Source organism: Euprymna scolopes, chromosome 4 (genome assembly GCF_053919585.1).
Source record: "Euprymna scolopes isolate OS-2025 chromosome 4, ASM5391958v1, whole genome shotgun sequence".
Taxonomy (NCBI): Eukaryota; Metazoa; Mollusca; class Cephalopoda; order Sepiida; family Sepiolidae; genus Euprymna; species Euprymna scolopes.
The window spans coordinates 124,730,793-124,745,892 of record NC_136485.1 but is presented as its reverse complement, the minus strand read 5'-3'; the positions used below and the strand labels follow the sequence as shown (position 1 = coordinate 124,745,892).

General features: G+C 35.3%; 1 protein-coding gene across 1 annotated transcript in view; it reads right to left on the bottom strand.

Moving 5' to 3' along the window:
• Positions 1-14,890, bottom strand: part of LOC145269268 (alpha-aminoadipic semialdehyde dehydrogenase-like) — a 57,753-nt gene extending 42,863 nt beyond the window's left edge. Inside the window, exons 1-2 of the mRNA XM_080124938.1 lie at positions 14,395-14,890; positions 3,588-3,641 (exon numbers count right to left, since the gene is read on the bottom strand). Coding sequence (XP_079981064.1) covers positions 3,588-3,641; positions 14,395-14,628 — 288 coding nt within the window. The 5' untranslated portion in view covers positions 14,629-14,890. The remainder of the gene's footprint in view (positions 1-3,587; positions 3,642-14,394) is intronic.
• Positions 14,891-15,100: the final 210 nt, after the last annotated feature.

Sequence of the window (15,100 nt, the reverse complement as noted above, 5' to 3'; positions counted from 1 at the left end):
TTTTCCCCCCGGTTCGAGTATCAGATTTGTTGTCAGCGACCTCGATTACCCCCAATAAAAAAAAAAAAAAAAAAAAAAAAAAAATTAGAGTGGTCGGTGTTCTGTTGTAATGTATCTGAATATTTACCTTAATTTCAAACAAGTAAAATATTTGTTTATTTTCCTAATATTATGTTGTGATTTCGGTTTCAAGCGCACTTGATGCATATTTTATTTTATTCAAATTAAATCAACATTTCTTTAATGGAACTCACACCCTTGACATTAAAATAAAAGAAATTTTAGCCCATTTTTGTATCGTTAATATTGCCCCCTTTACTAAGTGGAAGCTTAAATTGGAGGAACGCTCATTACAGATAATTTTAATCTAGCATGAATAGAAAGAACTAAAAAGTTGAGCATTGTAAAAGTAATTAAAAAAAAAAAAAAAAAAGGGGGGGGGTAATAAGGACAAAACTTTCAGCAACAATTTCTAGATGTAGCATGAAAGAATCCGTTTTTATCATACAGGAATGTCGCTTACAAAAGTTTGTTAAATGTTAAATTATTGAGGTTATCTTATCAAGGTTTCTGTTGATCCTCTTTATTTATGAAGTAGTAAAGGAAGTAAGAGATTTCATTACACTGGGACAACAGATGTGTAAAGCGATTTTAATTAAAAAAAAGTTTGGTACTTGTACAGTTTAATTAAGACATTAAAAAATGAAAATATCGAAAAAAAAAAAAAAAAGTTATATTGTACGTATCCGTTTTGAACTGAAAATCTCCCACACAAAAAAAAATTTCACTTAATTTGATAGAGTAGTTTTTTTTTGTTTTTTTTTTTTCAGCAGAAAAACACGTTTTTATGACAGCATGTTGAAGGCAGACATCTTGGATTTGTTTAAAATTTTTGTTTGGATTTTAGGAACGACACGGGGAGATAACTCCAGTTAAAGCGCCGACACTCCCTCCATCTTTATTACTAGCTTTACTTCCTAAAAAGCTAACCTTTTGCTCGGTATCATAACAAATTGTTTTTTTGCTGTAAAATAAAAACTACTTGATGAAATTAATTTAAATTTTTTTTCAGAGAACTTCATTCCATAAAGGATACGTACTATTTAAACTTTTTTCGATATTTTCATTTTTTTATGTCTTGATTAAACTGTACAAGTACCAAAATTTTTTATTAAAAAAAAATTGCAATTCAAACAAGCGTTTTGTAGAATCTATAAAAGATGGAAAATCAACGTCGAGAAGTGAACTAAATTTGAACTAGGAAACGAAACCCAGAAGACGTTGAAAGAATGGATGAGAGTCCTCGAGTTTAGTAGATATACTACAGTAGATTAAGTCAACAGTTGAAAGACAAGGAAAACATAGGAGGGAGTGATACAAATAAACTTGAGGAAAAGAGGGACAAATAAAGACCTGGACAGAGATAGGTTGGTTTGAAAGTCAATTTTTTAAACCTATCCAACACATTGCAGCATTTAAATGGATATTAAACTGAATATAATGATGACAAAACAATCAGAATATAATTAAAGATGCTTTTTCCTTCCGAATAAGCATGGGGTCTGCAGAAACTGAGATATCTACACTGAAATCAATCTCTGGGATGAAACAATATTTTTATTGTGGATTCACGAATTAAACTTGAAAATATGCTCTCTACAGATGGATATTTTTGTTAGACCAGAAGGATAAAATCATGAACAAATATTTTACATAACCCCACCTCCATGAGATAATGCATGGGAGGATATGTCCAAAGAACAGATAATCGTTAAAAGGTCCCGTCGAGAATTTAAAAAAAAAAAAAAAAAAAAAAAAAAAATTCTGTATAGTCATTATTAAAAATGACATTTTACTAGCAGAGCTACCCAGTTGTTGGTTGTTGGGAGCATATAAACCAATGAGAAAAATGAAGTTAATTTTTAACATGTTTTTTTTTTTTTTTTTTACAAAGGCATCACCACATTATCAAGGCCCAGAGGCCACTCAAGGATAACGGTTAAAGAGTGTACAGTAGAAGTTGGTCAATATAGTAATCATTAGTAATGAAAATTTGGTAAATTTAATAACTTATATGGAACGGCTCATCAAGAACTTATTTACCTTAGACTTGAACACAACCATATTGTAGTCAGCCGGAAAGCAGGAAAACGGAAGACAATTCCACAGGCGTGCAGTTCTAAGAAAGAAGCTTTATTCATGGAATCTATGTTTAGGTTTAGGCACAGATAAAGAGTGGGGGAAATTATTGATAGTGTTTACAGCTAGACGAGTGTTTCTTGTGAAAGTTTGGCGAGGGGGGACCATAGATTGAAGCTCAGTTGAACACTTTCCATGAAAATAACGATACATCAGAGACAAACTCGCAACATCTCTTCTGTGAGATAGAGGTTGTAAGGAGGAGAAAAGGACATCTCCTACGAGGCTACGAAGTCTATTTTGAACTCTATCAAGGCAGGACAAGTCCTTTCTAGCAGCTCCTGCCCAGATGTGGCAACAGTATTCCATCCATGGACGTACCTGGCTCTTATATAGATAGAGAATAGCATCAGCAGTGAGATATCTACTGGATCGATAGAAAGATCCCACCATTTTTCCAGTGGCCTTGGCAACAGATTTGATATACGTGTTCCATTTAAGATCAGGAGTAATGGTCAAGCCCAGAAGCTTGTTAAAACTTGAGGCCTCCTGAAGACGAGAGCCATTCATTTCAATTGATGACAAATGTGGATTAAAATGTTGATGATGTAAAGAGAGAAGCTTGGTTTTAGATGCATTAAAAGTAACCAGCCACTCCTTTCCCCATTGTACTACATGCTCAAGATCAGAGGAGAGAGAATTGGAGAGTACTTGCTCGTTTACTGTCTTAGATGTGGTACCATAAATGGTAGTGTCGTCAGCATAAATGTCTACAAATGATGTAAGGATATGATTTGGAAGATCATTAATGTAGATCAGGAAAAGAGTTGGGCCCAGGATGGATCCCTGAGGGACACCGGCATTAATACTGTGAGCTTCTGATTTTTGTCCTTCAACTACTACTCTTATGAACCTATCAGAAAGAAATGATTTAATAATTGAGAAGACTTTTCCAGCTATACCATAGCTAGAGATCTTATGAAGTAAACCTTTATGCCATACCCTATCAAAGGCTTTATTCTTAGGATTGAGGAATGTATCATTTGCTTGCTATGTATCATTTGAGTTTGACCCGATATGCTTATTCACATAAAGTTGACACATTTCAAGCATGTTTTTCTCAAGTCTACATGCACAATACTAGATAAATTTTAACTCTAAAATGATTCCTCACTTAATATTTAACAAAAACATAAAACCATTTTTAATGCCTGTACAGAAGTTTTTTTTACATTCTGTTCTTGGCATGATATTTAATGATCACTTAGATATTACACTACACCCCTCCCCCACCAAAAATGCCAGGGAGGATGATATAACAGATCCACCATTCCAATGAATTGAGCATTAAAAAAAAAAAGTACATTAATAATAATCTCTGCTTTAGACAGAAATCAAATTAGTAACAGATACAAAAATGGTATCCAAATTTAAAAAAGTTGACTTACTTGTACGACTTGAGCTATTGGTTTGTTATTTGCAGGACAATAAGACGTCACCAACTGAAAAACAAAACAAAAAACGTGAATGTGCATATTTTGAAATGGATTTATTTACCACCCAGCGTTGAAGGTGTGTGTTGAGCAAAAAAAAAAAAAAAAAAAAGTGACGTCTTTGCAGTTGTGTCCATCATCAAACCAGAAGTGGTGACAGTTTAAATTAAGGTTAGTCAATTGAAAAGAGGGGATGACTTTCAAAAATATCAGTGAAAAAAAAAAAAAAAAACCCAAGAGTTCAAAGTTGAAAGAGTTGACCTTTGCAGACTCTACCAAACTCCACTAATTTTGTGTCTAAACACTTGAAATTTTAGATGTACGTTAGCTGGACACGAGTCAAACTTTTTAATATATACATATGCACAAAGTTATAAACAGTACATAGGGCCTGAGAAAAGCTGTACTGAACTGCTAGTAGTTGAAAAAAGAGGAAAAAGGAAAATAATTTGTAATGGAGGGAGGAGGGGGGGGCGAAAAGTTGACATGAACCACAAAACTTACCAGAACATTCTTGGGACTTTTAACTTTCATATATTTTCGCTGTCAAATCGATATTGTATGGATATACTTTGTTATTCTTTCTTTTGATGTCCTATCCTTAACGAACAGATATTACACTGATTCTAGCCCAAAGTGTAATTAAATCATTCAAAAATATATTTGGTGCTTGTCGAGAGAGTTCACAGATAGATTTAAAAAATGTCGTTTTAAGCAAAAACAATATTACATAATTAATTGTGATATTGAAAATAGTAATATATCCAAAAATTAGGAAAATCCATCGAGTAGTTAAAACAGTTAAAACTTTATTTAAAATTTTTACGAAAATTTGAGTAAATTTGCATTTTTTCTTAGATGTTATGAAAAAGATGATAAAGAGTTCACACACACACACACGGGACATAACTCGGAATACATATTTTAGATCACATGTTCATGGCGTGCAATATAACGATAGACTTTTCACTAAAAACACAATGGCAGTTCTACTCTATGAATTTTCGTAATTTTTGGATATATTACTATTTTCGATGTGACAAAATATCCATGGACTTAGAACTTAGATGATGTAGAATCATTTCTATTAGCAAACTCCCCGGATATCTTAGTGACTTGCACTCCTCCATTTCCTCTAACATCTTTAACATGTCTGGTTATCTTCCACTTTGTCGTAAGGACTGACAGACACATGCACGGACTTGGAGTTTATATTCATAACACCCTCCCTATGACTAGGGAATCTAAACTAGAATCAGATGTCCAGGCCTTCATGAACTAGCATTAGCTACTTGGATTTTCTTTATCGCTCTCCCTTGACCCAGGACCGTACTCTAATCAATCATATCCCTGACAGAATAGATGTAGCACTCTCCCTTGACACTAGTGCCCAAATACATGTTTTTGGTTACTTTAATGCCTACCACAATAATTGGCTTGGCTTTTCTAACTACACACACAGCTGGTAGCATCATCCATAACTTTTCTATATCCCATTCCTTCCTTGACACAGTAACATTCCTGACCAGTCTCTCCTATTGCCAGGACTAACAAGCCTCACTTCTAGATTTATTTCTGACAACAGTTCCTGAGGATTGTGTAACAAATATCCACTACCCACTCAGGAATGCTGATCATACTGTGATAATGATAGACATCACTCTAAACTCAACCCATTGCTCAAAATGACAAGGTACTACAATAAGGCTGACTGGGATGCCATTAGAGATCATATCAGAGATGCCCCATGGGGAAATATCTTTGCTTTTCCTGCAGAACAGTGCGCAAATGAGACCACTGAATGGTTCAAAGCAGTAATTGAAGTACATGTTCCCACACGGAAGTTCTATAGCACACCCCACTTTCCCCAATGGTTTACTTCTACTTGCACAGCTACGATTGCTCAGAGGCAACATGCATACTGCAGATTTATCTGGCATAAGTCCACTAAAGTTTATAGAAACTAGAAGTAATTGTAAGAAAGAAGCATCGACAGCATATACCAACACCAGAAAACGCATTGAAGCGCAGAAATTAGGAACTCCATGATTGCTGGAAAATCTACAACAGTACAGTAAATAATCGCAATCAACAATTCCCCCACTATCCAACAATCATGAGGTTGTTTGCACGGTAACCGAGAAAGCTAACATGCTTGCCTGTCAGTTTGCCCCAAACTATTTTGAACCCAGCAAACCACTCCCTCCCCGATTTTCCTTTGTGGACAGAAACCAAACTATGATCTGAAAATCAGCCCCTTCTCAAGTACATGATATCATAAAAAACATGTGGACCTGATTTCATCCTGGTTGTACTATTAAAAGCATCCACTGAGGTTGCTTCAGTTCTCTCCAACAAATACCTTAACATATCATGCTTTCCTGACTGCTGGAAAAATGCTTCTGTGGTACCAGTTTACAAGAATTCTGGCAAAAGAACTGACCTATCAAATTATCGCCTCATTAGCTTCCTCCCTCTTTTCACCAAAATATTTGAGTCCATAATTAATCAGGCTCTAGTCCACCACCTTACAGTTGATAACTTCTGTCCGACCATCAATATGGATTTAGGCAAGCCTGTTGTACTGCAGATATTCTAACTATAAATGTATATACCATGCACTGGTCCATGCAGTATGCACTGGATAAGGCAGGAGAGGGGGAGGGTAGTAGCCCTGGATATATCTAAAGTTTTTGACGGGGGGGGGGGATGGCACGATGGTCTTCATGAAAATCAGATCAGATAGTATTACTGGATGAATACTCAACATAATTAAATTCTTAAAGAAAAGAAGAATCCATGTTGTTCTCGATGGTCGTACGTCTAAACAATGATATAAATGCGAATGTACTTCAGGGGTCGATCTTTGGACCTCTATTATTTCTGATATTTATGAATGACCTCCCTGACAAAATAGACTCTGAAATGAGGGTAATCTCCAAAAATACCGTTAGGACTTACAACATGGCCGCCAGAAGAGTCACGTGATCCGGTTGATCCAAAACATGAATCGCCGTATTACGAAACCGGAAAACGCAAATTTATAGCAAACTTTGACAAACAAGCATAATAATTAAGTACAAAAACACTGTTTTAACTAAAAAAAACCTAGGATTGTTTCTCAAAGTTTGCCTATTTTTATAACATATCAACAAAAAATTAAATACAAACAAATTGTGATTGTTTGTCAAAGTTTGCCTTCAAGGCTGCGTTTTCCATTTGCACGATTCATGTTTTGGATCAACCGGATCACGTGACTCTTCTGGCGGGCATGTTGTAAGCCCTAACGGTATTTTTGGAGATTACCGAAATGAGTATATTTGCTGAAAACACCACACTATAATAGGTACGAGGGGGAAAATGAATGAGCACATATCAAAGGCAATGGCGATAAGCGTAGAGGAAGACTTCCAATCTGTAGTAGAATGGGTCCAAAAATAGATGGCAACATTCAATGCTGCCAAGACTAAGCTCGTTTCCTTTAATAATTACAAGAAACCTCTTCAACCAATAATAGCTACGGCTAAAGATACATTAATTGAAAGTACTTTGTTCAAACTTCTCAGCTAACATTCACAGGGAACAAGAGTTAGAACAGATACATTGAAAGCATAGCCAAAGCGGCTGCAAAGAAGGTGGCCACTCTACCGTGCTAGAAAGTTACTTAAGCCTGAAAGTATCCTGTACCTAGAAAAAAAAAAAAAAAGCCACCAGTCGCCCATATATGGAGTATTGTCACACTTGGTCTGGTGCATCTGCTGCTGCAGGTCTCTCACTCCTGGACAATGTTCAAAAGACAGTTGCCAACATGACAGGTCCGGAACTGTCATCTAACCTTCAACCTCTGTCCCATCGACAAAATGTTGCATCCCTGTCTGTTTTACAAGGATTTTAATGGTGTAGGCTCCAATTAACTACAAGCCCTCATACTCCCAACCCCCAACGTAATTTTCCCTCGGCAAACAGCAAAAAGTCCCACCCCTATGCAAGAAAGTCTTCTACTGTAATAGTTTCTGCCCCAGAACTGCTAGATCTTGGAATTCCCTTTCGGGTTCCTGCTTCCCCAACTTTACTGACATGCAGAAATGCAAGTGTCATGTGAACAAACATTTTGCTGCTCAACTCCCCACATAGTATCCCTGCAACTTCTCATGATAGTAGCTCCCTAGATCAAACTGGCACTGTGCTTTGTTTTGGGGGGGGGGGTGTAAAAAAAAAAAAAAAAAAAAAAAAAAAATCGATTTGTCGACCATCTTAACAAGCACCCAAAATGATATAGAAAGCTTCTTGCCTTGGGTAACGATTATTTTTTTACCATTTTCTTTTATACCTTTTTCTGCCGAGAATTGTTAACAATCGCTGTAATTATCTAAGAAAAAACATTCTTTTTAAGTGCTATTGACGACCAGTTTAGATCCACGTGTGCAGTCAGTCATTGTCTTAACGAAACCCATGATGACAGCTCACTTCACCTTTCCTGCATTTTTTAATATGCCCTCTATTAAACCCTAGTCCGGTGCGCGGTGCGGGTGCGCTAAGTTTTTCATGGTGTTTATATGTAAATCACAAAAAAAAGTTTCAGCACTAGTGCAGTTACTGCAGTTTAACATTCACAACCAAATTGTTAAATACTGTTAAAAACCCGTTCAATATATGTTACTGTGACATAGGTTGACACTGCAGTTTAACATTCACAACCAAATTGGGAGCTGGCCTGGGCGTGGCTAATCACTCGCTCGGATTTCTCCGTAAAATGACGTCACATGCTGCCATCTAACGGAGAAAATGGACGAGGGGGGGGGGGCTTACAGAGAGAGAAAACGCGGAAAAAAAAAAAAAAAAAAAAAAAAAAAAAAATGGACGACTGGGGGGGGGGGAAAGATGTTTGGGAATTTACCTGAAACTCCCTTCTTCTTCAGTTTCGTTTTAGAATATTGTAGAAAAGTGAATTTGGCGCTGCTCCTGCTTCTAGCAGCAGCGCCAAATACAAGTTTCCAGAATATTTCAACACGAAGCTGCTTGAAAAATTATAGCATTTTCTGGGTTTGTATTACTGTACACAGATTCGAAAAAGTTGTCAAAAAACAAATATATAACAAATAAATGTTATCAAAGGCAAGATAAGTTACTTTTCTACCAAACTGGATATATTTTTCGTGTTTTTATTCAATGTAACATATTGGTATTATTATACAAACACCGTGACAGCGAATTAGTAAAATCTTTTACGTAGTATTCTGTTACGTTTCGGTGTGCTGAACACGAATCTGAAAACTGGGTTAGGGTTAGGGTTAGGGTACATTTTTTTCTACTAATTCGCTGTCACGGTATTTGTATAAATTTACCAACATATTTATTAAGCTCGAAAAACGTACAGTGTTTACCGATGTATTCGAAAATTCAAGATGGCGTCTGATTCTCTCTTTAACACGGTAAGTTTGGGAAAAGGTGTTATAAATAAAAAACTATACAAAATATTAAAAACCCGCCGAATATATGTCAACCTATGTCACAGTAACATATATTGAACGGGGTTTTAACAGTATTTTATCTGGGTTTTTATTTATAACACTTTATCCCAAACTTATCGTGTTAAAGAGAGAATCAGACGCCATCTTGAATTTTCCAATACATCGGTAAACACTATGTTTTTCGAGCTGAATAAACATGTTACATTGAATAAAAACACGAAAAATATATCCAGTTTGGTAGAAAAGTAACTTATCTTGCTTTTGATAACATTTATTTGTTATATATTTGTTTTTTGACAACTTTTTCGAATCTATGTGTACAGTAATACAAACCCCAAAGACCATATGAGGGGGCGACCCCACCTATAAGACCTTGGTCAATGTAGGGGCAACCCTTCATACCAATTGTCACTATCCAGCTCCCCATTTCCCCTTCACTCCTCACTTTAAAAATCGGCCTTGTGCCTAATTTGCTCGGTGGGGGAGCAAATAAATACCATCTGTTCTTCAGATGCTGCACTTTCATTTCTTGTTCGCTTTCGGTGGAGGATCAATCCTTCACGACCGAGACAATTTTTATTTTTGTACCTTTTCTCCACGTTAAAAAACGACCCTGGTGTCTAACTCGGTCCCGTGGGGAGGCATAGTAAATAGGTACTATAAAATTAATATAGTGGTAAAATTATTTAAAAAAAAAATAAAACAGAAGCCAAATTAAAAAAAAGGCCAAATAAATTTCTTGAAGGCCAAACCATTTCAAAAAAGGCCAAATTCACGAAATTAGCCATTAAAAGAATAATAAATGTTAACATTATCAATAAAAGTTACTTTCCAACTTATCTGCATCATTCGTTGGTATTTTTAAGTAGTTTTAAGTGCTTTTTATTTCATAATCGAATGTTAGAGCGGTTTAAAATTATACCGTCTCCATTTTTCCCAAACCAAAACGTGGCTAATGCACGCTAACCTTACAGGACGACGCCACCTTGTATTGGCGAAGTTCTAAAATGCCGTAAAACATAGCGTTTTTTTTTTTTTTTTTTTTAATAATTACTACTTTTTTAAATAGAAAAATGAATGATGCAGGTAAGTTGCAAAGTAATTTTTATTGTCAAATAACAGAAAAACTTACCGTAATTATTTTTCACATGCATGGGAGTCAAATAGAAAACTTGTAATGTTTTCAAGGAAAAAAGCTAAACAAATGTTTTTTTTGTCAAACAAATTAAGGTGAAAAATTTATTTCTTCTTTCACAAAATTTAATTTTTTTCAAATAAAATAATTTTTTGAATGTCTTTTTCAAAAATAATTTAAGCAAAGTTCAAAAAGTTTTTTTTTTGTAAAATGAATAAGAACTTTTCATAAGAAATAAGAAAAGGAATGACCTTTTCACTTTTTTTTTTTTCAAAAAATATAATTTATGGAATAATTTTCAAAATAATTTTTAAAAAACACAAAAAGTGGGTACGTTACGTTTTTTCTATGCCAGGATCATTTTCTTAGGAATTTGTTTCCTCAGACTATTGGGCGACATGAAACTACAAAGTATGGGGCAGAAAAGATAACGGACATAAAAAGAAGCTAGTTCACGGGATAGCTTTCAGCTATATGAGTTAATATGGAGACAAACGGGTTACTACCAAATGTTTGCCTCCACATAAACTCTGAGAGATACGTGTCTAAAAGTTCCCGCTTGGTTCCGCATTCAATTTTGTGGCGCTTTTTTGCTTCTTTCCACATTCGTTCAACATGCTTCGTTGTAGCCTTCGTTTGAGGATCTACAAAGTGAACCTGGTGATTCACACCGTTAAATGGCGGCTGTATGCCTTCCAACAATCTGACACGACCGTGCTCCCCGGCAGAATGTATTTTTTTATTAATGGAAGGAGGGTTTCTGCATTTCGGTTTGGTACACTCACCAAAAAGCCCTCCTTTTCAGTGGGGTCGTAGCCACCAAAGACCCAGACCGGTTCTAAAATTCTTCCGACGTTATATTTGCGTCGGCTGAACAGAGTTTCGTCTATTTCAACTATACGGCCTGGGCCCCCTATCTGCCGGGGGTTTCTAACAAAATAATCCTGGCAAATGTCTCTAAGAAAATTTTTCCAATCCGCGATAGTGTGTGCGGATTTTACACCACATTCGCGCTGGAGGTCTTTTTTACTTGCTCGCTCAAAGGCCCACAAATAAATAATTTTTAGTATGCAGGCTATTGCCAACTTGGACTTGGCAAAAAATGTCCCTGTCCGTATGGATAACCTCCGTTGGCATATACTTGCTGTACATCTCCAGGTAAATCCATCGGAGGTGTCCTCTCTTTTCACTAGATTGCAGTTGGTACCACATGTGACGCATTTTTTGCTTGTTGCCAATAATTTATGTTCTTGGCAAAAATTAAGAACACCATCACTGGTCCGCAGTTGTTCATTGAGCATGGTAAAATTCATGTTCGCTCAGGAAATGGCAAATTGAAAATGAGCCCAAAATGCCTTCACCAATTAGCAGCAGCGGCGGCGGCAAAACGTGCTGCTGCTGATGATTCGTAAAGAACTCCTGGGTACTCCTTCCAAACTTGGAGCAAAAATTACCGTTTGCAAGGTATTAACCATTTGACCCTCGAGCTACTTTTTCGCGTTTCACCTTTTTTTTTTTTTTTAACTATCATGTACTTTCACCTAACATTTCAATTTCTTTTTTTTTTGTGGGGGGGGGGGGGGATCTATTTTGTACACAATTGTAAACCAAACCCGAACTGATTCTAGTGCAAGAAGTGTCGTGTGTTAGTTTGCGTTTTTTTAATGGCTAATTTCGTGAATTTGGTCATCAAGAAATTTTTTTTTTTTTTAATAATAATTTTACCACTATATTAATTTTATAGTAATTAAAGAAAATGCTATAATTAATTTTTCAAACAGTTTCGTGTTGAAATATTCTGGAAACTTGTATTTGGCGCTGCTGCTGCTAGCCCCCCCCCCTACCTCCCCCAGTCGTCCTTTTTTTTTTTCCGCGTTTTTCTCTCTGTAAGCCCCCCCCCCCTCGTCCATTTTCTCCGTTAGATGGCAGCACGTGACGTCATTTTACGGAGAAATCCGAGCGAGTGATAAGCCACGCCCAGGCCAGCTCATGCACTAGTACCCCAAATTGTTTCCAGTTTTAGGAGAGTTCCGTCCGAGCAACAGAGCCCTCCCTATGTTAAGAACCGCTTTTAAAATTGAAAAGGAATGTTAAGCTGCAGAAATTAAAAAATTTCTTTTTGAGAAATTATTTATCGTCTACAAATTTACCCTCGATCTAAAATATACTAGCTCGGAATTGTTTAGTTAGAAATGCACGTAAAATACTCTGCACACCACACCATGGGCCTTCAAGCAAAAGCAATCTTGATGCATTTAATAAAATATAAATTTTACCATTTTTTTTTTTTTTTTTTTCGTCATTTTTAATTCAGGTCCTAAAAGAGTTACGTGATTACTCTGATGTTTGCACTTATAAGATTTAAAAATATAAGTTCAGAAAAACATTCTACGCAAATAAATAAATAAGGATAAAGGGGGGGGGGGCACCCGAAAGTTTTCCACTTGGTACGAAACAAAGTTCTCTACCAACCGGAAAACTTTGATTTGCTTAAGATTCAAATAGTTCGTAAGAAAGTATTTAAGTCTTTTGCTCAACTATAATTGAATTAACTTTCCTCGTCTACGATTTATTTTAAATCTAAGAAAAAATTCAGCGAAGTATAGCCCCCCCCCATTTTTTTTTTTTTTTTTTTTTTTTTAAATGAGGGATGGAAAATACCCATGACCTTATTGGTGAAAAAAGAAATAAATTATTTGAATTAAAAACTAATAGTTTAATGATAAACATGCGAATTGGTTTTTAATGCAGAGGAGGTTTGCCGACGCGGCCAATAAAATTCGACATTGAAACACACCTCTCTTATTAGTGCGAGGTGAACGCAATTAACTTTCATGGGGCCGCGATAACGCGGTTTCTTTTTTATGAGTGCAAGAAGGGATTGAATAATACAGACCAAGATTTTTTGGTATTATTATACAAACACCGTGACAGGGTTAGGATTAGGGTTAGGGTTTAGGGTTAGGGTTAGGGTTAATTCGCTGTCACGGTGTTTGTATAGTTTTACCGATTTTTTTTTGTTTCAATCTAAAACAATCACAGGAGTTTTAACTATTTGACAGAATAAGAATTGTTGTAAAATAAATTAAAGTAAATGAAATAAATTGAATTATTTTACTAACACCGCGCAGTTTTCTGCAGTTAAAGAAAACTAAAGACGTGGACATTTGTTTTAGTTTTACTTCAAAAAGTTGGATGACGTATTCGTATACTATTCAACTTTACGTTTTTCAGTCTCAAATTCTTAAGAGGAGAGAAGGAAAAACTATTGCTTTATGGAATTGTTCGATCTGTAGTTTTACAATTATATTGCAATTTAAAATGCAACAAATGAAAAATATTCATGAAGATTTTAACTGATTCTACTCGTAATCGCCCGAAAAAAATGTACAATCTTATTTTGAAGGGGTACCATACGGATCCCAGCACAAATTTACATAAAAAAATCGGTACTTGTGCTGTGCATCGCCGCAAAAGACGCCGCATGCATATTGCATCGGTTACCAAGCTGAAATAAGATTCTTTAAGAATGTTAATTAACATGGAGAGGGTGTTTTGTAACTCTTGTACTTTCACCTAACAATTGGATAAAAAAAAATTGAATCCAACTTGAAAATAAAATGGGTACTTATACAAAAATACGAATCGTGCTGGGTACTAGTGCAGTGCACTTATTTTGTGCAGTAGTGCACTTATCGTTCCGTGCTGAAATAACGTTATTATTTAAAAAGCCATTCTTAACATAGTGACGGGAGGGTGTTTTATAACTATTCTATACTTTAACTGTACAATTGAATAAATAAATAATTTAAAAAAAAACATATCCCAAGACTTTAATTAAACTTGGAAATACGATTTAAAAAATAGCGCGGATGATCAGTAAGTGCTGAAATAACGTTATTGTTTAGAAACATTCTTAATATGGACAGGTTCAGCATTAACTATTCTGTACTTTCAGTTAATTTAATTATTGTACTAATGGTCTAGTGATATAATATAGACGAAGATGTTTATTTTTCTCTTTAAAATTAAACCGAGAATTGAAACAATTCGTGCAAAAAAAAAAAAAAAAAAAAAAAAAAGAAATTGCCGATGAATAAACACTAAATTCGAATTTAGTTTCGCTATCAAAAATGAAAGGAAAAAAAAATCTTACTTCGCCGCTACCGCACCAATCTTTGCCATAATAAACTCCGGAATTGTGGGCGGATAATCCAAGTTCTTTAAGCCAAGCGTATTTAGGATCGTTAATAAGGAGATTATCCATGGCACTAGATGACAGTAGGCGACCAGAGTGAACGAATAAAGCAGAAAACAATGGCTTGCTCCTAAGTAGAACGGGGGAAGAGGCCGCGTACAAGCAACTGGAAACACGTGTTATAGCAGCCATCGCGAAGGTGCAATTGAATCTCCTTTCTTTGCGGAAGGTCGAACCTCTTCAAAATCGAAGGGCGTTACAAGTAATAATCGCTGACTTACGGGATAAGAAGAGGGAATTTCTTTCAACATAGAATATTAAAGGAACCGTTGTTACTTTATTCGATAGATTATTTTGGAATGTAGATTTTATATTTTGAATTATATTTTTAAAATTAGAATGGTTGAGTTATTATTAAGAGCGGTATTTCTAAAGGGAGATAATTCATTTCCTTATTTTTTTCCCCCTTATTCCGTATAATAATTCAAATTATGGACGCTCAATGGTACTTCCCTACCTGAGATCGAAGTGTAATATATATATATATATATATATATATATATATATATATATATATATATATATATATATATATATATATATATAATGAAAAATGAGGTATAAAAATTATATATAACTTTATTATGTCATCAGAACAATAAGA